We start from the raw sequence: 23,066 nt of genomic DNA on the forward strand, positions 1-23,066 counted from the left end.
GCCAGAGGAAATGTGGATGTATTTGGACAGTTTTAACATACGGGCCAGCAGAGATGGAGTAAGCCTGCCATTCTGCCTTGCCCAAGATACAAAAAGACTGATAGTAGACTGGGGTTGGGCTTGATGCCAAGATGGACGAGCACAAACCCGGTTCCTTTTCTCATTTTTTATTTGGTAGTCTAGTGGGTCTTCAAGCCCCCTTAGGGTGGTCAGGTGGGCAGTACAAACCCCAATTTGCAGAAATACTGCCTAGGGTCCATCAAATGGGGAGCTTTCTAATGTCAGGAGAGGCAGCAACGCACTGCATAACTTTTTTTCAACAAATTTTCCCCTGTGGCCTAGTTAGCTTTCATCCTCCTGGGTAGGCAAATTAGGGTGCAAGCCCTAATCTGCTCATCCCAAGAGAGGCAGAAAGTCCACCCGACAACCAGAGAAAAAAGTGAGAAAAGAAATGGGTTGCAACACACACTCACCATTAGGCACTATACAGTCTTCCCTTCACCCCCCTCTCAGACATATTGGAGACCAAAATTCCAATCTTCCTGCTCCTTCGTGGAATTGGTGTGATCCAATTTGGTACCAGTGGCACCCTTGTGTTGTCTGGCAGTCCCTCTCTGTCCCCTTATAGTTAGTTGCATCTTCAAGTATTTAAAGAAGTCTATGGGTGGTCATTGTCTGATTAAAGTCTCTACAGGTTTGCCAATCTTCTAGTACGGACTGTGGAACTCTTAATGCAATTTGGATGTTTTCGTATAGTGCACAGCTACACGCCCGGGCCTCTCAGTGCTGAATGCAACCTCAAAATATTGTACCTACATGAGCTTTGGACTAGAAGTCAAGCTTCAAAAGAGATGGGTTTTGAGCAGTTTTCTGAAGCAGATTTTTGGCTATTGGAATCGAAGCGCAGCGGGTAGATGTTCCAGAGCTTGGGAACAAGATATGCAAAAGAGTGGCCTCTGCTTCTTGCTTTTTTAACCTTCAGAAGTCCTTGCTTACTGGACCAAAGGGGCCAACCTGGAGCGTAGGGAGTATGTAGCTTTTGGATGATGAGTGGGCCTTTACCATGGTTGGCCCGATGGGCAATGCAAAGCGCCTTGAACTAAAAAAAATTGGAACCGGAACGAGTGCAGGGTTGCTAGGGCTGGACTGGTTGATTGATGCTTAGGAAATTTATGAAGACTTGCATTTGCTGCATTCTGGACCACTTGAAGTCTTTTTATCACATATTTTGGACTCCATAAATAAGGGAGTTTTCATAGTCTGATCATGAAATAATTAATTCCTGCACCACCACCCTTCCTAAAGGATGGTGGTAACATATGGAAGATGTTTGAGGACTCTCAGAATGGCAAAGCAGGGCCAGGCTAGTTTCGGACCGTGCGTTTCCTTGGTGAGTTTGTCGTCTATCCAGAAACCAAGGCTTTTTACTGCCTGGGCAGGCTTAGGTATTTCTCCAAGTTGTTCCAGCAATGACAGTTCCGGCCATCTTGACCTGTTATTACTAACCACATGTATTTCAGTTTTGTCACCATTAAGTTTCAGACTACTTGTTTATAGCCAGTCTAACCTCCTTGAGGTATAGGTTATGTTTGGAAAAGGTTTGAGACAGACAGGGGTGAAATGTGGCAAAGAATGTAGTTTAATACAATTTATTCCAGATGTTCTACAGTTTATGCACTTCTTGCTTTGTAACTACTTAGAAGGAATATGAACAAGAAAGCAGACTGCATTACTGCCCTTAACCACTATCAAACTATCACTGAGCTAATATCTGTAAACGACCCTTGAGGTACAACAGCACATACCACTACTTCCAATTAGTCCCTCTCCAGCACATTCACACTACTTGCCCTACCTGCTGCATTTTCCACTGCTTGTCATCACGGAAGGCAAAGTGTAGCACCTGGTTTGTTCGTGGCATTTTCATGTTCACATCCTATTATAAGAGAGGGATGAATTAGTGGAAGCAGTAAAGCATATACACTCTAAACCCCCACACACACAGCTGCATAAATAGACAGATATGTTGAGGGTAGTGGTAAAGAGGAACTTACGGCCTGACACAACGCATCTCCCTGCAGAGTCAACACTCCTTTAACCAGATCAGCACTAAAACGAGATTAACAGAAAAACAGAAGTTAGGCTCGTTATCCATAACGTAATTTCAACACCTCTCCCTTCCCTATACTCAACACTTCTCCAGCCAAGAGCTTCGCAATGTGCCAAACTCAAGGTGTACGTATAATCACAACAGACTGACAGCACTACTCACTCATATTTCAAAGAGAAAGTCATCACTTTTCAGAAGCAGAGCACAGTTCAAATTGTAATTCTGAACAGCCTAGAAAGTAGAAGGAAGGAAGTAAATGCACATAGGTGCAGGGTGGAAGGTTGAGATGCAGAAAGGGGTGTGGGATCAGAGAATAACCATGTGAGTAATGAATGGGGGTGAGGTTGAGACTCAATCTCCTGAAACAAGCCATTTTAACAACTTTACTCAACGGCATGCGAGTGGTAGTCTTTTGCTTTGTCACAATCATCAAGAGTGAATCTGGGCCATTAACAAATGCACTACCTTGAGTTCCCTCATCATGGGAAGCCATAAACATGACTGGCAATGGATTCCATCACCCAAAGGAGAAATAAAGACATGCAGAAACACATTACAGCCTATGTTCAACCTTTTGCGGACTCAACGCGTCCGTTTCTGCAAGTCATAGCTTATTCTTGCTATTTAGAGTTTCATTTTTTTTTATTAAATCTGTTTTTATTGACTTTTTAGTTACATGTACATGAAAGGCAATATACTCTTACTGTCTATGCATCGTAGCACTTAATAACAATGGAAACATTCTCGCTGCACGAAGCCTGAGCATTGTAAACATACATAGTGTGCCTGTTGCACTGGGTTACTTGTAAGGGCAACATTCGGCTCATTGCATACATGAGATGAATCCCAGTTAGGTAACAGCACGGTTTCATTTGTCCAATGAGTAAAGTTTTTCAGCTGGTTCAGCGTGGACTTCAGAACAGACGTAATACAATTAAAACAGGTAACACCAAACAACCCCAACACAGACCGGTGTTAGTACCAAGATCCCCATCCCCCACCTCCCCCTGCTTCCTCAACAACGTGCCACAGCACTTCAGACTGGATGTTACTCCCCTTCACTGGCATCTATTGCGCTCTCCCTAGGTATCAATGCTAGTATTCACACACATGGAACACCACAGCCGCACATAGTCATGGGTCCTGGCACCTACTCGGAGTCCCCGCCTCTCCCCTCAGGTTATCCACCTGATCATCCTTCCTCAATCTGCGGAAGTGCCTGGAGCAGTCCCTCCCACTGAACAGCTATGGGCTCCTTCCTCAATCCCAACGTTTCTTCCAGTCGGATGGCAAGTCCCTCTGCCCTGGCCCATGCGGAGAGCGAGTGTCTCTATGCCCACGTGTGAGGTGGGTATTGCTCCTTCCAACTCTGGGTGAGTATCCGCTTAGCTAATCGCTTAGCGACCACTAACCCCAGATCAAGGAACCGGGATGTTACTTTTGTGGCTGGGGTTCTACGGAACTGGTGCAGCAGGTAAACAGTCCAGTCAAAGGGTAGGCTACGACATGTAACGACACGTAGGAGCTCGCGGATTGTGTGCCAGTACGTGTGTAGTCTATGGCAGCTCCATAGCATGTGAACCAGACCCAACCCAGGTTCGGTACATCTAGGGCACACTGCATCTGTACGGTTGAAATACCTATTAATCGTCTCAGGTGTAAGGTATGCCCTATGTATAATGAACAACGGTATCAGTCTGGGTATGCGCACTGGACTCTTCAAAACACGTTCTCATTCCCTGTCTTCCAGTTGTCTCCCCAGGCCAGCTTTCCATTTGCGTCAAAGAGGTTTTAGGGTAATCGCCGCATGGGTACGCAGGGAAGCCGCAAACCAGCGGACCAGATGCCTGCCTTGCCCCATAACATGAAGGTATTGTATGGTAAAGTGTTGGCTGGTTTCTGTGGCCATGTCTCCCCATTTAGCAGTCAGGGTTGTAATCAGTGAGCGGTGCACTAGAAATTGCCCCGGTGGAAATCTCTCAACCTCAACTAGGGAGTCATCCGGGGTAAGTGTGCCATCTCAATACAAATCTCCCAGGGTCTGTATGCCAGTGTCTCGCCAGTGCGTGAGTGTAAGAGAGGTGAGCCCTTTTATCCCACTAGGGGAGTCTTCTAGCGCTAGCGCCGGCACGTATGGGACCAGAGCTCTGGTGAGGAATAGGCTTCTGCGACAGCATTTGTAAGCCACCGCCAGAAGGAGTCGGTGTCGCGGACTTGGTGGCTGGGTGGAAGAGTGTAAGTAGCCGCTCTAGAGAACATGGGGGCAGTGTAGATGCTGTATCCTCCCGACCCTTATCCGCAAACCAGCGGGCTATCCATTGCAGCTGTGCAGGTAAGTAGTAGTGTTCTAAGCAAGGTGCTGCCAGTCCCCCTTGATCTGTCGGAAGGTATAGCTTCGCTAGTGACATCCTGTGCCAGCTGCTTCCCCAGATGAAGTCCCAGAGTAGTTTAGAGAATGTGGCAAAACAGGCTGCAGGTATATATAGAGGCAGGTTAGCGAAGTAATACAGTAACCTGGGGAGAATCACCATTTTGGGTAGCGCCACTCTGCCCTTGACCGATAGCGGTAATGTGCCCCAGAAACACATTTGTGACTTGATGGCCGTGAGAGCCCTACCTAGGTTACCGTCAAAGAGGTCTGGTGGCTGACGGTAAATCTGTATTCCCAGGTATCGGAAGGTGTCCCCTTGCCACTTTACCCCCGTACCATTAAGGGTGTATCCCGGATCTTGTCTCCCCTCCACGAACGCATAGAGACAGGACTTACTGGCATTTACCTGAAGTCCCGAACTAGCGGCAAAGTCCCATAGGATGCAGGCCAACTGGGCGGGAATATCCTCAATGTCTCACGTACACTAGCAGGTCGTCTGCATACGATACTTGGCGTACTGCCTCTCCCAGCGGTATTCCATCCCCTAATGATGCGCGAAGGGCCGCTGCTAGGTGTTCGATTGCTAGCGCGAACAGGAGTGGCGATGGCGGGCACCCCTGCCTGGTGCCCCTGCATATGGATATAGCATAAGATTTGTACGGACTTAACCTTACCCGGACTGTGGGGTTCTTATACAAGAGGCCCACCATTTGTAAAAATTCCCCCCCTAAATCATATCACTGCAGCAACGCTGACAAGTACCTCCACTCCAAGCAATCAAAGGCTTTTTCCAGGTCCAACATTAGGCAACCCGCCCATGGCCACTCTTTTACACTATCCGCCGCCACTGTAAAAAAACCTCCACAAGTTCTGTGACGTGCTCCGCTTGGGCACGAATCTATTTTGGCCACTGTGGACCAGGGCTGAAACTACTGGCGCCAAACGCTCCGCTAGTGTTTTGGCAAGTATCTTATTGTCTGCATTAAGGAGCGCCAGCGGTCTCCAAGACCCCAAGGTCGTGGGATCTGAATCTGGTTTTAGCAGGGACACCAGGTAAGCCTCACATATTGAAGGGGGTAGCGCATCTTCCTCCAATGCTGTTGCGTAAAGAGTGTGTAAATGCGGTACCAGAGACTCCCGGTAAGCCTTAAAGAATTCAGCAGGTAGGCTGTCCGGGCCTGGTGTTTTCCCGGATGCCATCGATGTGATCGCCTCCCCTATCTCCTCCAAGGTGAGGGGGCAATTAAGTTCCTCCTGATGCATTTCTGAGGCTGTGGGTAACTGGGTCTGTTCGAGGAACCGCTCTAGCTCGTGCCCCGAACAGCGGACACTTGATTGATACAGCTTTGCATTGTGATCCACCATGACCTTGTGAATCTCCCTTTGCGTGTACACTAATTCTACTTCCCATGTACGCATACCTGCAATCGGAACGCGGTGCCCTCTTGTTTGAGCAGCCAGGCGAGCAAGCGGCCCACCCTGTCTGCCGTGGCGTGTGTGTGGGCTGTGTGAGCTGCATAGTTATGACACCGTAAGCCCTCCAGACCACGCAAGTTGCGTCCGAAGGACTTCTAGATGATTCAAGTGCTTGCCCCCTCCTTCCCCCTCGCGCTCAGTTGGGATTCGAGGTGGGTGATTGACTTCACCAACTGCTTACGTATGTTCCATGTCGCTCCTAAACAGTGACCTCTGAGTGTTATTTTGAAGAACTCCCACTCCACCAGTGCATTACTTGCTGTGCCTTTGTTGAGCTCAAAATATGTCAGGATGGCTGTCCCTAGTGACGAGCGGAATTCGGGATCTTCCAGTGCGGTGGGCTGAAGGCACCATGTGGGTATAGGGGGCCGATCAGCCTCCCAGCAGAGTTGAATCCGCAGGGGGTTATGATCGGAGTGTGTCTATCCTAAATACTCCGAGTCCCCAATTGGCGGCAGTAAAGACTGGGACCCCACCACCTTATCTAGTCGGACATGTAGGTCATGTGTCGCCGAGTAATAGGAGTAAATACGGTCAGTTGGGTGGAGGGCCCGCCACATTTCTAACAATGTCCAGTGCGAGAGCCAGTCCGAGAGCACCTGCGCATTTGATACTGCTGATGTAGTACGGAGAGGGGAAAAGGAAATGTCAATGTGTATGTCAAGCACTGAATTGAAATTGCCGCACAGTAACCAGGGGAGACCAGCATAAGGAGTCAGTAGCAGCGACAGCTGCGTCAGGAATGACACATGATCAACATTAGGAGCATAGATCGAGGCCAGCAATATGTGTAGACCATTGAGTGTTCCATGTACCAGAGTGTACCTGCTTGCAGGATCTATTACCGTGTCTGTGCTAGTGAATGGGACACCCGCTCTCACCCAAATGAGTGCCCTCCCCAGCGCCTGCGCAGTCTTTCCAGTTCCAGCTGTGTCAGGTGTGTTTCCTGTAATAAGGCGATTCCGACCGAGTGCCTCTGAAGATAAGCAAATATAGAGTATCTTCGTGAGGGAGTGTGCATGCCACGTATATTCCACATGAGTATGTTGACTTGTGCCATTACTAGAGTGTTCAGTCTGCTGAGGAGCCTGGGGTGGGGTATGTTTTATTAAGCATGGAGCTTGTCCGAGCATGTGTGAACAGGTCTGCTGTAACCATAACAATGTGTAAACTGCGAACAACATGACGATCAGGGTGAACTTTGCGTGGTTGTATGTCCGAACTTTGTGACCATGCATAGGTAGGAACTAGGTCAATGTGCGACCTGGTGGGTGCGTGCGCAGGTAACATTCTGCTTTGGCTGTCCTCTCCGCACCTCACGTATGTGTTGCACCATTTGGAAGTTCCGCTAGATGGTGTCGACGAGCAACTCGACACCACTGTGTGTTGCACAAAAGACTCCAGGCGAGCTTGAGCACTCAGGGAGCCAAGGGTCGTGACCGCTTCCAGTACATTTTGGAGCTCCATTCGCATTCTGTCCAGACTTGGGGCCACCGTTCTTGATGTTGCTCCGCGCGCCATCCTTCGCCTTGTTCGCGACGCCTACCTCTCTTGCCTGTTGCGGTGCCTTCATCTGGATCTGTCGGCCTCGTTCCAGTCCATAGCCCCGATTCTTCTAGCCAGTACCACGTCTCCGCCGGTGGGTCAAAAAAGTGTGTTTCAACCTTCACAACCACTCGCAGCCTGGCAGGGAACAACAGGGAGTATGGTAACTAGCTCTCTGAGCTGGCGCTTCACCGTCATATAGTGGTTTCTTCGGCGTTGCACCAGGACGTTATAGTTGGGGAAAAGCATGACGAGGCTGCCACTTACTGTCAGGCTGTCCATTTTCTGGGTTTCTCGTAGCACTGCGTCCCTATCTCTGTAGTTGAGGAGTTTGATCAGGAACGGGCGCGGCCTGGCTCCCGGCGGAGGCCTCTGCGCTGGCTACTATGAGCTCTTTCCACTGCAAACTGCTTCAACAGTATTCCCTGCGGCATGAGGTCACGTAGCCAGTTCTCGATATATTGTTCAGAGTGCCTTCCTTCTCCTTCAGGTAATCCCACTACATGAATATTGCTGCGGCGAGAACGACCTTCAGCGTCCGCCGCCCTGTCCTCAAGGGCATGTAGTCGATCCATCATATCTTGTGAGTGACTGGCTGGAGTTCGGCGAGCACTTGACCTTGGGCGGTGACATTGTCAGTGTGGTGGGGTTGTGGGGTACAGAGCACAAGACCACGGTATGTTATCCTTTAGGACTGTTTTATTGGGTATTGACAGAGTTCAAAATTAAGGTCTTATGCTGTAATGCGTAGCGGTGTCCTGTCTGGTCCACGAATCCAGGAGTAATTAGGCCTCCGTCTCGCCTCTCTTATGGATCCCGGGGTCTTTGAGCCTCAGAAGGGAAAATAAAAAGGGGGAAACCGGGAATTACTAAATGCTCTGGTTATAGGAGTTGTGCTACCATCACCAAAATGCGTGAAAAGGGGGGGGGGGGTTGGTGTGATACTTTTTATCTTTAGTACCTTCTGACATGCCCGTCCTCCCACCTCCCACTACAGCTCTACCTCCCCCCTCCCCACACACCCCACCAGAATGCCCCCTGTAAAGGAACTTGCCTTTGGCTACGGCCCACCTCTCGGACCGCAGCGTAGGGACCTGTGGCGTCTTCTCCCTCCTTCAGCCCAACGGGTATGGAAGTGGTGTATAGAACACTTTCTTGGCTCTCCCTCTGTTTTTCCTCCGTCCATACGCCATCCCGCTACTTCCCGCGTCGTCTCTCTGCTCAGACCTCTTCGATCTCCACTCTTCGGACCTCCTCCACTCCGTTCTCGCTCTCCTCTCTTCGGACCTCCTTCACTCCGTTCTCGCTCTCCTCTCTTCGGACCTCCTCCACTCCGTTCTTGCTCTCCTCTCTTCGGACCTCCTCCAGGTGCTCCGCTTTCTCCTCGCTGTCACTGCACACCATCCGTTCTCCACCTCCGCCTCTTCTCTCCGCCTCTGCTCCTTTCTCTACTGCTTTCCGACGTGACTCCTCCCCTTCCAGCCACTTGAACACTAGAGCGCCGCCACTCACTTCCGGATTCGTTCGTGGTTGCAACCAGGAAGTCCGTGTTTGCTCCGTGGCGTATGGGGTCTCCTGCTCCTCCTCCCCACAGTCAGTCAGCTTGCAGTGGTCCGCATGCAGAAGCGTGAAGTCTGAAGTAACCTTATCGATCAGAGTTTCCAAAGATGCCCTGGTATGATGTAGTGCAGCTCCTATTTTCTCCACTGCCTCAAGGACAGAGTCCATTTTGGCCGCCAGTGCTGTGGACATCTGCTCCATTTCACTCTCGTTCTTCAAATGTGAAGAATCCAGGTTGCCAGCACTTAGCGGCCCTTGATGCATCTTGGCTCACATACGGCCCATCACGAGTTGTTGCGCCGTGGGCATTTGCAGCCTGCGCCTGGCAAGGTCAGCACACAAGCAATTCGACAGTGTTAGGAGTTCAGGTTAGGGGTCGACTGTCGCGTAGGCGTGCATCGTTTGAACTGTGTGGTCCAGTGGGGGAACCTATCGCAGTCGGTAAGTTCCCTATGTTACCGGTCTCATGGTCGCTTTGTAATCTGCTCGTCTGTCTAAGGACAGCCAGTATCCTCTCCCAGCATCAGGTCTCGGTTTCTGGCAGTCCGCCTCAGGATGTAGTGGTTTTGGAATGCAGACTGTCTCAGTGGTAACTTGGGTCAGTGAGGGCAACTCCAGAGACGCACCCGTGTCTATTGCTCCCAATCGGCTTGTTCTGCAATGAGGGACTGTTGGCTGTCTGCAGCTGTGGGCATTGCTAGAGCGCCAGCCCCGTCTCTCGTCCCCGAGATACTGGATAGGTCCGTCACCATACGGTTAGAATCCTGCGTCCATTAGGGATTGGGAGGGGCTCAGCAGGTAAAAGGAAGGCAAGTGCTAGCCCACTATTTGTCTGTGCAGCCTCAGCTCTATGATCAGTATGTGCGCCGTAGACCTCACTTTAAGGGTAGAGTTTCACTGGGTAAGACTGTGTGGTCTCAAAGCCGGGCCTCATAGCAGGTGTTCACTGTCAGTGGATTAGCGGCAGCTGATGGGGGCCTCCCAAACACAGACCATGGCTGGAGCTTTAGCAGGCAGGAAATTAGCGCGCCAATCTTGAACCTCCATGTCTTAATCAGTTGCACTTTCTTCGCGAAGTGTGGGGTTCAGAATCACTAGAGGGGGTTCCCGGTGACCTCCACTTTGTCTCGGCACCACCCCCGCTTCCTCTTGCAGCTCTCAGTATGCGCCTGCCGGGTGAGTTCCGCACGAGTGACCAGTGCGGTCAAGGCCTCACCATGTAGCGCTGCATAGGCCTCAAAGCGGACCTCCAGTCACGCAGTCTGATGAGGTAAACCTCCCCAGTCACCGCCACCCCAGCGTGGGTCGTCCGTTTGGCCGGTGCAACAGCTGCAGGGACCCCCGGTCTGGCCACAGGCACGCACACTCACCAGCTCGTTTAATGGCAGCACACAGGTATGGGCCGTCTTCTGTCACGCCGCTTGATTGAGAACTGCTGAGGGATCTACATATTAGAGTCTCCCCAGTACACTCTACTCGACCCTGCCGTGGGCCACCGCACCTCAACTCTCAGCTGCAGCCGTCACCTCGGCACCACGCTCCCTGGGGCGGGCTGGAACTTGTAGGACCTGTGCGGCCCTCTGGCCGATCAGCCACCTCGCTGCAACTTGGGTCCTTACTGGGAAGACAACTGCTCTTTTCTCGGGTGGGGGGGGGGTGGGGGGGGGGGGGGGGGGATGGGTGCACCCACACTAATCACCGGGTAAATCGATCCAAGCCTCTGCTCCTCAGGTTGTCAGCGACTCGTAGGCCGCACACCACCACACTACAGATCCGCAGGCAGTCCCACCAGATGCTACACCTCCCGTGGCAGTATGGCAGGGATGAGCAGGTAGGAACCGCGGGGGGCCTGCCGCACCCTCCTCTTCGCTGGCACTATGTTCACAGCGGCGATCACCATCTCAGCACAAGCGGCTGCCGCCCGCTGGAAGCCTCTGCCGCGAGGCCTCACCACGCGGAGGCCCTGTCCACCTTCGTGTCAGTAACCGCGACCTCGGCTGTGGAAACAGCTCAGTAAAGAGTTTCCTGGCTTCCCTGGCTTCCCTTGCTCTTCCGCTATCCGGTTCCACACGCTACAGGCGTGGATGGCGCACTACGAGGATAATTACGTCGTATTACAGGGGATGTCAGCTAGAGCACTAAGAACTCGCGTCCGCCATGATGGCTGGCTAGCCACGCCCCCTTGCTATTTAGAGTTTCATGTACATTTGTCAAGTGGTGCAGACTTAAATCGGAGGGAGAGGCAATCAAAAAAGCGTTCATTTGCGGATAATGCATTTGGTATGAGAATTGTGGTTTGCGTGGCTGTTGTGCGAGTTATGAATTGCAGCGGATATATTACAAGAATGCAAAGTTTTAATTCTAGTTTATTACCATAGTACATTGAAACGGACATGAGAAAAACACTGCCGCTGCCTCACAGATTGTCTTTTCTTGTATAGAGTAACTGGAACATGCGAAGTGATCTTAGCATAAAATAAATACCCCTTTTAAACAAATTGATTAAAAAAACATCTGTGGCATTATTCATATAGCCAGATAAGAAGAGTATAATAAGCTACCAATTACACCACTTTTGGGGGACGAGTGGGGCTTTGACGCTCAATCACAGCCCGCTCCCACGCTCAATTATAATAAATTGCATATTACACTTTGCCCGCCTGTAGAATCTACACAGACACAAACAGAGTGTGCGGCAAATGTTGCTGCTGCGATTAGCGGTGCTATCAGATACGTATGTGCCCGGGTCGGTGCACTCGGATACCGCATGTGCCTGAGTCGGTGCTCTCAGATACCCCATGTGCCTGAGTCGGTGCTCTCAGATACCCCATGTGCAGGGGTCGGTGCTCTCAGATACCCCATGTGCAGGGGTCGGTGCTCTCAGATACCCCATGTGCAGGGGTCGGTGCTCTCAGATACCCCATGTGCAGGGGTCGGTGCTCTCAGATACCCCATGTGCAGGGGTCGGTGCTCTCAGATACCCCATGTGCAGGGGTCGGTGCTCTCAGATACCCCATGTGCAGGGGTCGGTGCTCTCAGATACCCCATGTGCAGGGGTCGGTGCTCTCAGATACCCCATGTGCAGGGGTCGGTGCTCTCAGATACCCCATGTGCAGGGGTCAGTGCTCTCAGATACCCCATGTGCAGGGGTCAGTGCTCTCAGATACCCCATGTGCAGGGGTCAGTGCTCTCAGATACCCCATGTGCAGGGGTCGGTGCTCTCAGATACCCATGTGCAGGGGTCGATGCTCTCAGATACCCCATATGCAGGGGTCCATGCTCTCAGATACCCCATATGCAGGGGTCCATGCTCTCAGATACCCCATATGCAGGGGTCCATGCTCTCAGATACCCCATATGCAGGGGTCCATGCTCTCAGATACCCCATATGCAGGGGTCCATGCTCTCAGATACCCCATATGCAGGGGTCCATGCTCTCAGATACCCCATATGCAGGGGTCCATGCTCTCAGATACGCATGTGCAGGGATTGGTGCTCTCAGATACCCCATGTGCAGGGGTCGATGTTCTCAGATACGCATGTGCAGGGATTGGTGCTCTCAGATACCCCATGTGCAGGGGGCGATGCTCACTGGTGGTGGTGAAAGAAGGAAATAAAGTACAGATAGAGGAACTGTGTGGTTTGACAGCCATAAACTGCCTCATGTTCATGTGAGGAATTACTTGGGAGAGAAATGAAAGGTGAGTTTTTAGTCATTTCAAAAGACTAAGGTTGTTAGTTGCTTGAATGCAAATAGGAAATTGGCTTATTGGGCCTAGATACTCACGTGGAGCTACCCAATATAAAGTTTTCCTGCTTGCTTGGTCCTTCTGATGCTCCGGATGGCAACGTAAAACGCCGTGATGCTTCCTGCCAAGAAACAAAGCAGAACACATTCATTCGGTTTCCACACGATCGAGTCAATCCATCTACACAGTCAGTACAGCTGCTTACAATAATATCTAGCCTTATGCATCGCAGAGCGCAGCTGACCTGAGCAGGTATCATGGCGCTATACAGAGCCCCCAACAGGCTAGTACTTCCTACCAGAGTTCAGACACAATGTATTCACCCTGAAAAGGGGAGAGGTTGAAATGGCTTCCTCGGGGATTCGAGCATCTGAAACTAGACACAGTAGGTCACTCTGCTTTATCATCTTATCTCGCTGGTATCTGGCGCCAAAATGATCTCTCCCAACCACACTTTTAAAACATGCTGCACAACACATCAAAACAGAAGGTATCGAATATAATTAATGTGCAACATATTTTCACTCTTTATCAAGGTCACCTAAATGTCTAAACGCGACATGTAAAAAAAAAAAAGGGGGGGGGGATACTCGGGTAGTATCATTCGGCAAGTTCTCCTGCAAGCCCCTCGAAGACGGTCTAGAGTGGCAGCCCTGAGATATGTTTGCAGGTGGTTGGGGGGTTGTGGTTGGATAGGCAGAGGTTCACGGACAGCCCAGCCCGGACAGCTGCACGCATCCGTGGTGGGTCTGGCAAGTGTTCTAGTGCTGGACTGGCAAGGGGCAGTCTGGTCTCTGACTTCCTTATCAAGAGATCCCTAAGGTATCAATGGCAAAGTAGAGTTCCAACCCCCCTTTCACTGGCTTCTCAAGTCTCCCTTTTCGTTCATCGTAAGTGTAGAGGTGTAGGGGTGCTGCTGATCCAGCCACTGCCGATTCTCGGCTCCTTGAGGACCGGGTCATACATCGATCCAGGATGCTGCCTTCATCTGCTGGGCTTGGGCAGCCGGATAAATGGGAAGTGTGGACTGAGCCTCTACTTGGCACACAGGTACAGTAAGGCCTTAGGCTGCAGCGTAGTCTGTGGCTTTGGCTATTTTCTATCTCTCACGGAGGGTTCACCTCGAACCATTTCAATAAATCAGTCAAGCTACCTAAGGGAATAAGCCCTGGGAAAAGCACTGTGGGCCCTACCTCCTAGGAACATGAGACCAGGGCTCAATCACTTCCCATATTAAAAAACTGCACAAGGTGGGCAAAGCCTGATTTCATCCCTGGGCAAGAGATTTGAAAAATGTGCAAAGAACCCCGACAAATGTAGCTTATCAAAGGATCCTGGTGAAGCAATAGTCTCCTCGACAGAGGGACTTCAGGGGTGCCCAACCCAAATCTCCCCAAAGACCGTACCTAATACTCAGAGTACTGAAAAAGAAGGTACGGCACTTAATAAGGTGAACCCAGATGCAGTGTGGGGAACTGTATACTATTCAGTGTTCATTACTCTGGAACACGTCACCGTCCCCTCTGCTCTGGCCTCCCCTCTCGTTTGCTCGGTCTCCAACTTAAGCTATAGTGGGGACAGTGAGTGGACTGGTGCAGCAGGCATGCTCGCAACTCCACTAAGAACCTTTACATTCCTCAGATTTCACAATCTTAAGGAAGAATGCCGGCCCGGGCAAAAAACAGTAGTTGAAAGGTAACCTGCCCCGTTGAATTCATCCCACTCCAAGGCTGACAACAAAGCAGCTGAAGATTTAAAGGAAACAACAGAAACAGATACAGCCTCGGGGCAGGCAGCAGGAGGGGACCAAGACAGCAAATGATTAACAAGAACGCCTCTGGTCTCCTCCAGAAGTCAGGCATTACTTAATGTCTGATTTGGTATGTGATCTTGAACCAAAATGGACACACTCTCTACCCAAAGACAGGCATAAATGCTTATCTAGACTTCCCAATGTGAAAAATCTCCTCTAGACTATTTCTCAAGATGTGCTTCTCGCGCACCGCCCTCTTCTAAGCACTACAAGCAAGACCTTGGGGCAAGCAAGCTGGAGGCTATGCTTTCAAAATTGACTGATGCAGATCATGAGCTACATCTTAATCTCCAAACTGCAGAGACAAATCGATCTGCCACTGTAAATGATCTGTGGGAGTCACTTTTAAGGACATCTCAGGTAACTGTGAATGCCCTGAATTAGCAACCTAAAAAATGAACCTGCAGGTAGACTTAAACACACTTGCAATGCTTGTATCCGGAATTGACCAGTAACTAGCTGATTTGAATAGTCTAATACACAGGGCACACGACTACGTTGCACTGCAGCATACGGAGTGCCTTGGTGCACCAATTATTGATCAAATAAGTACTCTTCTGCAGGCATGGGACACCCCAACACAAGAAAACAAAGAAAATTACCGTCCTATATATGTCACTCGAGGTCTCAAGAATCTGAACGCAACAAAGGCCACAAAGACTCCTCTTGATCAGGTGACATAGTGGGCCAGTATAGTCCATGTTAGTCAGGGTGGCTGCTACCTCGTGGACTCTCCCTTGGCACTGCCTACAACTAAATCAGCAACATTGAAACCAAACAATATACTAACTCGGGAACAGTGTCCTGGCGTATCCGCAGCCCTGAATTGTCAAACCAGTATCTCACCGACAAAAAGGCAAAGAAAAAGTTATGCATGGCCAGAGTCAAATAAAAAAATATTTTCGTCTCCCTACCCCCATGAACACCTGTCGCACACAACAAGCTACTGACCCTCAAACTCCAATTCAAGAGGGGATAGGGTGAACTTTGACCGAACAGATGAGGCGTCTGTACAATTAACAACTGCATTTGGGCTGAACGCAGATTCTAACCTCCAAAAGGGAAAAGCTACTAGTGAACAATCATGAACAAGCATCTCCACCACGGGTGCTACTCCAGGCGATCCCTCTATACAGTCTGAGTCAACTGGTAAATCCGGGTGCATGGAGAGAAAATTATCTGAAATTTGGCTACCTTGGAGGACAATTCATGTAGTAGGTGCACAATCTTTGGTCCTTGTAATCCTTTTATAGTGAGGTGTGATATTGTAAATTGTGGTAACATATTAAAGTTCTTGCACACCCTCGCTAACCTTACTCATCGTAGTACTTCGACAATGAGACCACTGAATTGCTAACTCACATATGGAGAAATGCAAGGTAGCAATCTCTAGTAACTTGGTCTTCCAACTCTACAGCAAATAAATATTGCAGGGAAAAGAATATTTAGCAATGTCGGGTATTACTGTTTCTCTGCATATGCCGGCTCCTCACTTCAGATCACCTCTGGAATGGACAGCGTATAAAGAGGTGAACAGAGAGAAAACGAGTAAACAAGTGTACTCGGTCGTCAAACATTCGAGAAGCAGCATATTTAAGGTGCAGATGCACAGGCCCTAAAACCTAAACTTTATAACGGACTTGCCTAAATCCAAGAAGTCAGATTTAACCTGTCTTGCCCCAGTACTTCATCATTCCTAGGAAGCCACGGCGTTCTAAGCGCTCATTTAATGATCAACCAGTGGGCCGACTGAGTCTCTGCACCAGGAACATTAATGGTCTACAGAACAAAATCACTGATCCGAATTTAGTAAGCTACAATAGTTCCTTTCGCATCATTTTCTTGCAGGAGAATTGGTCGAGGCTGCACCTTCTACTTGAAGGCTTCCTATGCTTCTTCAATGCAGCCACAAATATAAAGAGGTACAGTAATCCCACGGGGAGTTTAGCACATTTATAGAGCTGCTTCATTAAAAATAGATATTTAGCCTATTGAAAATAAAGATGCACAAATGCTGACAGTTCTATTAAAAAAAACTGGAATTCTGAGACCGACCACTCTTTGCTACTCATTAACACATATCTACAGCCAGATAGAAACTCAAGAGAATCCATTTCAGTTAACTTGATCAATTTTCTTACAAAATGCTATCTGCAGCTATCATCATTGTAAGAGGGAACTTCAATATGAACCGGATGCCAATTTTGGAAGGAGAGCACTTCTTACTTCAACAGATTTCTTTTGTTGTATTCCAAACAAGGCGCAGGGACTTCAAGGGTTAATCTTTTATGAAGGAACCTGAGGCACTCAGTCTGAGAATCTTAAATGGGCGATTCCACACTGATGAACCATCGGCATGGACCTATCACACATGGACTACAAGCTCTACTATTGATTTCCCAGTCACATTGGTATCCCAATTTGGCTTTAATAGGTTAATTTCGAATAGATGACAACTTAGTAACTGACCTTCGCCTGCAGGTCATTGATGTGGCTACTACTGGTCTCAAGATTAAGCCCAGAAATACTCTGCGTAGCAACCTGAGACAATCAAACTCAGGAGGATTTAATGGACTGAGTGTACAATCAAAATAATAGAATACGCATCCTACAATTGGTGAAATATTCATGATCAATGCCCGATTACTAACTGGGAACTATTCATGAACACCCTACTATATTTTTACTCACCGTATAATCATCGCAAGCAATATAAGGCAGCAGCCTTTGCTCTAGAGTGGCAAAAAATTATTAGCCTCTCTCCAGCAGCAGGAGCTGCTAAAAAAAGTTGAACAGAGCCCCGAGTTTACTGAGTGCACCCTCCTATACCATCCATGAGGAATTGAGTCTCACTTATATTAGAGATAGGAACCAATTAAAACCCCTCACCTGTTGGATTAAAATATGGAAAAACCCCGAAGCTGTATTAACTCAGCAGCTAATAATGGACTGTATTACTCGGGAGCGTGGGCGGAACATCCATTGGCTATAATATGTGAGGGAGACTCTCTCAGGCCTGGGCCACGCCGATAATTTTTTTTTTGGGGAAATTTTTATTGGAAAACCTCAAATATACCATTACAGGAGATTGCAGGCACAGACCAATAATCATCGACAACAACATAAAAGGATATTAAGCCTCGCGCAGCGAGGGAAAACATTACTGCAGTGGTCAGCGTAGGCCTATAGTAAGGATTAATAAATGGATATGTCCACATTGTACCAGGAGTTGGGAGGATTTCCTTTTATAATAGGATTCGAGGATATTATAGCGTGCAATTTTACGAAAACAAAAGAATAAAATTGGAGCAAGTCCCAGAGCAGGAGAGTAGTCATCATGAAAGGAGTACGTAGTGGGAAGCATGATAAAAAGGAAACACCCACCGAAACACAGTGTCCCACAAGCAAGAGACTAAGAGCAACAGCTAAGTCACATGAAGACACATTACAGTAGACTCCCCGATAACACTGGACCCCGATCCCAAATTAAGTAAAAAGGTATATAGGAACAGAAAAGAAACAGAGTAAAGGGAAGAAAAAGAAAAGAGGGCCATAGAAACAAAGAAGGAACACAAAACATATCCCATCCCCCAACCCCCCACCCTGCATACCAGCGGAAAGCCACGGGCCACCCCCCCATAGGCATGCCTGTCGCCCCAAGAAACCCCAAAAGCGGGAAATAACGGAGGAGGGCCTTAGCTCCAGCCCCAGGCTCACCCCCAACCTCCCCCACCCCCACCCCCAAAAAGCGGAAATCCACTAAGTAGGAGCGTGGGCATTAGTGTATGGTCATCCCAGCCGTCCAAAGTCTCCAGTTCAAACAATGTTCCGTTTCGGCACCGAGGTCACATAGGAAATGTCGTACACAGGCAGCGGTCAGCCCTGACCAGTCCGGGAAAAGGTCAGCATTTCTCCCAATTTGTGCGCAAAGAGTCGCAGTAAACCAACAGTACCAGATGGGGCCACACAGTTCCATGACAAAGACCACAGCAGCAACAAAGGAGCATATCTCCAGGGCATACCAACTTTCAACGGTAGTGCAGGGCGCCCATGGTCGGCAAGCAGAGGAGCTGGTAGGAGATCAAAGAGGGTAACAGATGCACCGTTCCGGATATTGTGTTCCCCAGTCCCATCATCCAGCGTCACACACTCCTGGGAGTCTACTGCTGCAGCAGCCGGGGACAAGTCGGGCATACACTCCCTGCTGCGTGCATCTGCGACTAAATGTGCCATAGCAGGAGAAGTTACCAGCTGCGTGGGGCGTACATCCGTCCACAGACCTTTCAGGGCAATGTGCAAGTCATTGATGGCCAGCCAAACATCTCTCACCTTAAGCGCCATTTTTCCCTGGTCAGTTTATCGGGACCTCGGGTCTCAAGGAACAAAGAAGGAGCCGCCGCAGCAGCGGTCCGGCTCAAACAAATAACGTGCAGTTCGTAAAGGAGTTGCGGAGAGTCACACTCAAGCCCTCGCTCAATTACAGAGGCACGCACCTCGTACCGCGTTTGGGTTGAAATCTGGTCCGGGCGATCAATTCTGCCTCACAGCGTAACTTTCCCAAAGTCACAGATACCAGCCAAAGAATCTATATTGAGCAGCTTGAAGGTCCGGCGCCGCAACGCACTCAATGCCTGTGACAAAGGTGGTTTCAGTTTCACATTCGGGGCACCGGATCATCATGGCTGATCGGGGCCGTTGTTTATCGCTTGTGGGGCGGTTGTGACGCAACCCGAGGTCCCGGCTCATCCGGACTGAAGGCCGGAAACTTCAGGACGACGATTCACAGCCATCCGGGGCGGTGCGTGGACCGGAGTCACACGGTCGGGCTCCACCGCTGCTCCTCTGCACGGGGCCGCGGCTAGGGTGCAGGATCGCGGGCAGGATGTCATGGGAGACGAGGGCGAGCGGCGGAGCTGGGCGTCCGTGCGGCCATCTTGGCCGCCGTCCTGGCTCCTCCCTCCACGCCGATTATTTTAATCACCCAACAAAATTGTTACCCCGGGATAAGGCCCTCATCAAGTTGGAATTTTTAAAGAAAATGGCATCCAATAGGGAAGACAGGGAGCTGCCCAAACCATCGGTGAGAGCCCACCTTTTGACTAAATTTTGTATGGGCATGGAACATTATCTGTCTTATTTTCATAACGCACAGGACATATTTGTAATGAATCGGTTCAGGTTGAACCTACTGCATCATATGCTGGGGGATCCCGCGGGGTACTTAACATCAATAGAGTTGAGGGGTCCCTGCGGCGGCGACCAACGGTCTCCGCAGGACAAGTTTCACTTCGTTTTGCTGTGCCCCTACTACGCATACCCCAGGAAGTTATTTTTAAAAAACTCATCCTAAAAAATGCCAAGTTCAAAACAGGCAAAGGTGGCCCTATTGTTTCTAAAATTGTCCGCAGAGGTTTTAACACTTTTTTGTACTGCCAATTTTATAAGGATGACTGCGAGACTTAGAAACACAAAAGGTGATGATTTTTATGTTCTTCCTGCACTAGAACATATGCTGATTAAATAATGAATTATGTGGGAGGTGGGTTCCCCTTTAATATGTTTGAACCATATACCAGCGCCCCTATCTGGACAGATTTTATATGTAATTGTTTATAAATTTCTGATGGCCCACTGTTTTGGAGGATAATTTATATAAGACTATAGATGAATTTTATAGATACTTGTTAAATATTTCTGAATTGTGCGTTTATGTATTTTGAATTAGGCCCTAATCATTGTTGTTTTTTAATCTTACTGCACTTTTATGGTATATGTGCATACCGAATAAAGTAATTTTGATGATGATACAGAGTCGAGCCCCAAACAATCAATGTAGTCTGGGAAATTTCAGACGCTTAAAAAAGCTGTACAAAAAAACTTGAGAGGAAAGACGTTCATCAGAACAGGCATTTTAAGCCAAGGCTCTATTCCTCGGCAGGATATAAAACACTGGGGACTTTTGTACATTACTTAACAGCCTAAATAGATCCCCTAAATAGATCAACAACTCGACCATTTCAGAATTCAGCTGGGCACAATATTTAGAATTCCATTTTCTTTCCAAGCACAGATAATAACTCACTGTTTGAAACCGGTAGGGGTGCAACTGCCATAGCTCTACCCTTTGATACTCTCGCCCCTTCAGCGTAGGAAATGGTTGTTTTGGAAAAAAGTTTCTTTACTTAATAGCAAGTTTTAAAAAATTCAGGTTGGTCGACGGGATCGAGCCTTTGGCCCTACTGGCATTCCGCAGGCACCGTTTAAAGTTAACCGTGCCTTTAGACCCATGACTTCAGCATTTAACAGTGCCTTGGAGTCGCAAGTAATCCCGAATTGTTGTTTAAGCATAAAAGGGCAGCTAGGACTAGACGCCTCCAATTTGCGAATGATACAGAGTTGCCCAGATGTTATTACTCCTCTTTTATTATAACCTTCGCATCTGTAGGGATACTCATTGGAGTGTCAAAGTACTCGCCCAATCCAATCTTGAATAACCCATCCCTCACAAAATGAAGCCAAGGAATCTTTAAAGACATGTCCATATTAATGCAGTCTTCGATGATCTCCCTAGAAATTGTAATTCTTCAGAGACCCCATAGAAACAATCATTATGGGGTATTCCTTCAGCACTATTAAACGGTTTTGAGCTCCTCAACACAGGTACACGGGCAAGAATAGAAACTGGTGATGCCTCTACACTTTAGGGAACAATTTACACACCTGGAGAGTTGAAACAAGGTTGGGTGCTGGCCTCATATTTATTTAACTTATTTCTGGTTGATTTGTCAAAGGTTCTTGATTTAGTAAACGCACATCTGGCCAAATTAGGACACCAGCCTATCTCAATTATTTTATACTTGGATGATGTCGTACTAATCAGCCAAACAAAAATTGGCCTACAATGTCTCAATGAACTTTCACGATTTGCAACAAAGAATAGTAAGGAAAAGAATAAAAATAAAAAAACTATGATTATGAAGATTAGTACCCGCAGGCAGTACAACTGTACTGGATACCTATGTAATCAGCAGCTGGACTATGCCAAGCAGTATAAATAACGTGCTGGTTTTATTTGATGATCGAGGAACATTTTTCCACATTTACAGGAATTAAAGTTGAAAAGTTGAACTTAACTGTTTATAAAATTTAAAAAGCTCCCTGGTTGGCCCCAGCCTTGATCCCCTGTTTAAAGGTTATCACTGCCAAATCCTTACAAACACTAATGTATGGCAGCGAAGCCCGCCGCAGGAGAGATGCAGCTATCCTTGACAGTCATCTCAAAAATATACAGGAATTGCTTAAACTTACCAGTCAACACCTCCCCAGCCCAATTTAATTCAGATTTTGGGCTGACAAACCAGTCAGTTGCAAGGATGGGGGCATATTTTAAATCTTGGCACAAACTAAGAGCATTGCCCGACGACACATTAAGTTAAACCCTAAGGCTAGAGCTTTCCAGAAATGTAAGTGTCTCTGCTCTGCTTTATTTAGAATGGTCAATTACCACTCTTGAAGTACGATCACTATGGGATCCGAACATCGCACCAGCAGGTTTAATAAAACTATAAATTGCTTTAATGAAGAAGCAATCAGTAGTTAAGGATAAAGATTTACTAGCCAAAAGAGCACATGGCTGGATGATTTTAAATGACTATAAAACTCTAAAACCACAGAGAGATTTATCTGTGGGGTAGAACCAGCATTTGAAGAGGAAATTTATGGGGTTCGGCTTTGGCTATCTACATGCACAGCTGCACACTTAACCCTGGCTTCAGCATGAGGGCATACTTTCCTGTCTATGTGCATAGGTGTTGAAGGCTTGAGCCACCTTTTATGCAGTTACCCTAAACTATTAATCAAAAGTAGGGGTTTCATAGGAGCACCCTGGAACATCTGGGGCATACGATCATGCAGACAAGCAGTTTTAGACTGCTTTAATCCCCTGGATAAATTGCGAAAGTCAGTTGACCAAAGTTCTAATAATAGCGGACCTTAAACTTAAGGCGAAGGTGGAATTTCCACTTCCCAGGAACGAAGGATTAATGAAAAAGTATTTCCTCTTGTCTATAAAATTGCATCTTACTCTCTGTCCTGGCTAATTGATATATTTTCAATAGTTTAAAGATATGAGTTTGATTAATCTATTAGCGGGGATACCAGTTTTGCTACTGCTTTTTTGCTGCTCTCATCAAGCCATGTCTGGGTTGGGACTTCATCCCCGTGAAGTCAATGAACTACCGAGAAGAGGCATGCACCTGATAGCGCGTTAAAAGCGCACTTAGCTCCCTGCGGCAAGGGACACCAGTTTTGCTACTGCTTTGCTGCTCAGTTGCACTTATCATCAAGCGATGTCTGGGGTGACATTGAACTAAGGAGGAGGGGCATGCACATAATACGCTAAAAGCGCATTCAGCTCCCTGTGGCATGGGACGAACCCAGGCG

General features: G+C 48.3%; 1 protein-coding gene across 1 annotated transcript in view; it reads right to left on the bottom strand.

Moving 5' to 3' along the window:
- ROGDI (rogdi atypical leucine zipper) overlaps window positions 1-23,066 on the bottom strand; it is a 421,371-nt gene that overhangs the window by 281,832 nt on the left and 116,473 nt on the right. The window contains exons 3-5 of the mRNA XM_086941328.1: window positions 12,850-12,932; window positions 2,055-2,109; window positions 1,856-1,936 (exon numbers count right to left, since the gene is read on the bottom strand). Of these exons, the coding sequence (XP_086797454.1) occupies window positions 1,856-1,936; window positions 2,055-2,109; window positions 12,850-12,932 (219 nt within the window). The remainder of the gene's footprint in view (window positions 1-1,855; window positions 1,937-2,054; window positions 2,110-12,849; window positions 12,933-23,066) is intronic.

This window comes from Lissotriton vulgaris, chromosome 10 (assembly GCF_964263255.1).
Source record: "Lissotriton vulgaris chromosome 10, aLisVul1.2, whole genome shotgun sequence".
Lineage (NCBI taxonomy): Eukaryota > Metazoa > Chordata > Amphibia > Caudata > Salamandridae > Lissotriton > Lissotriton vulgaris.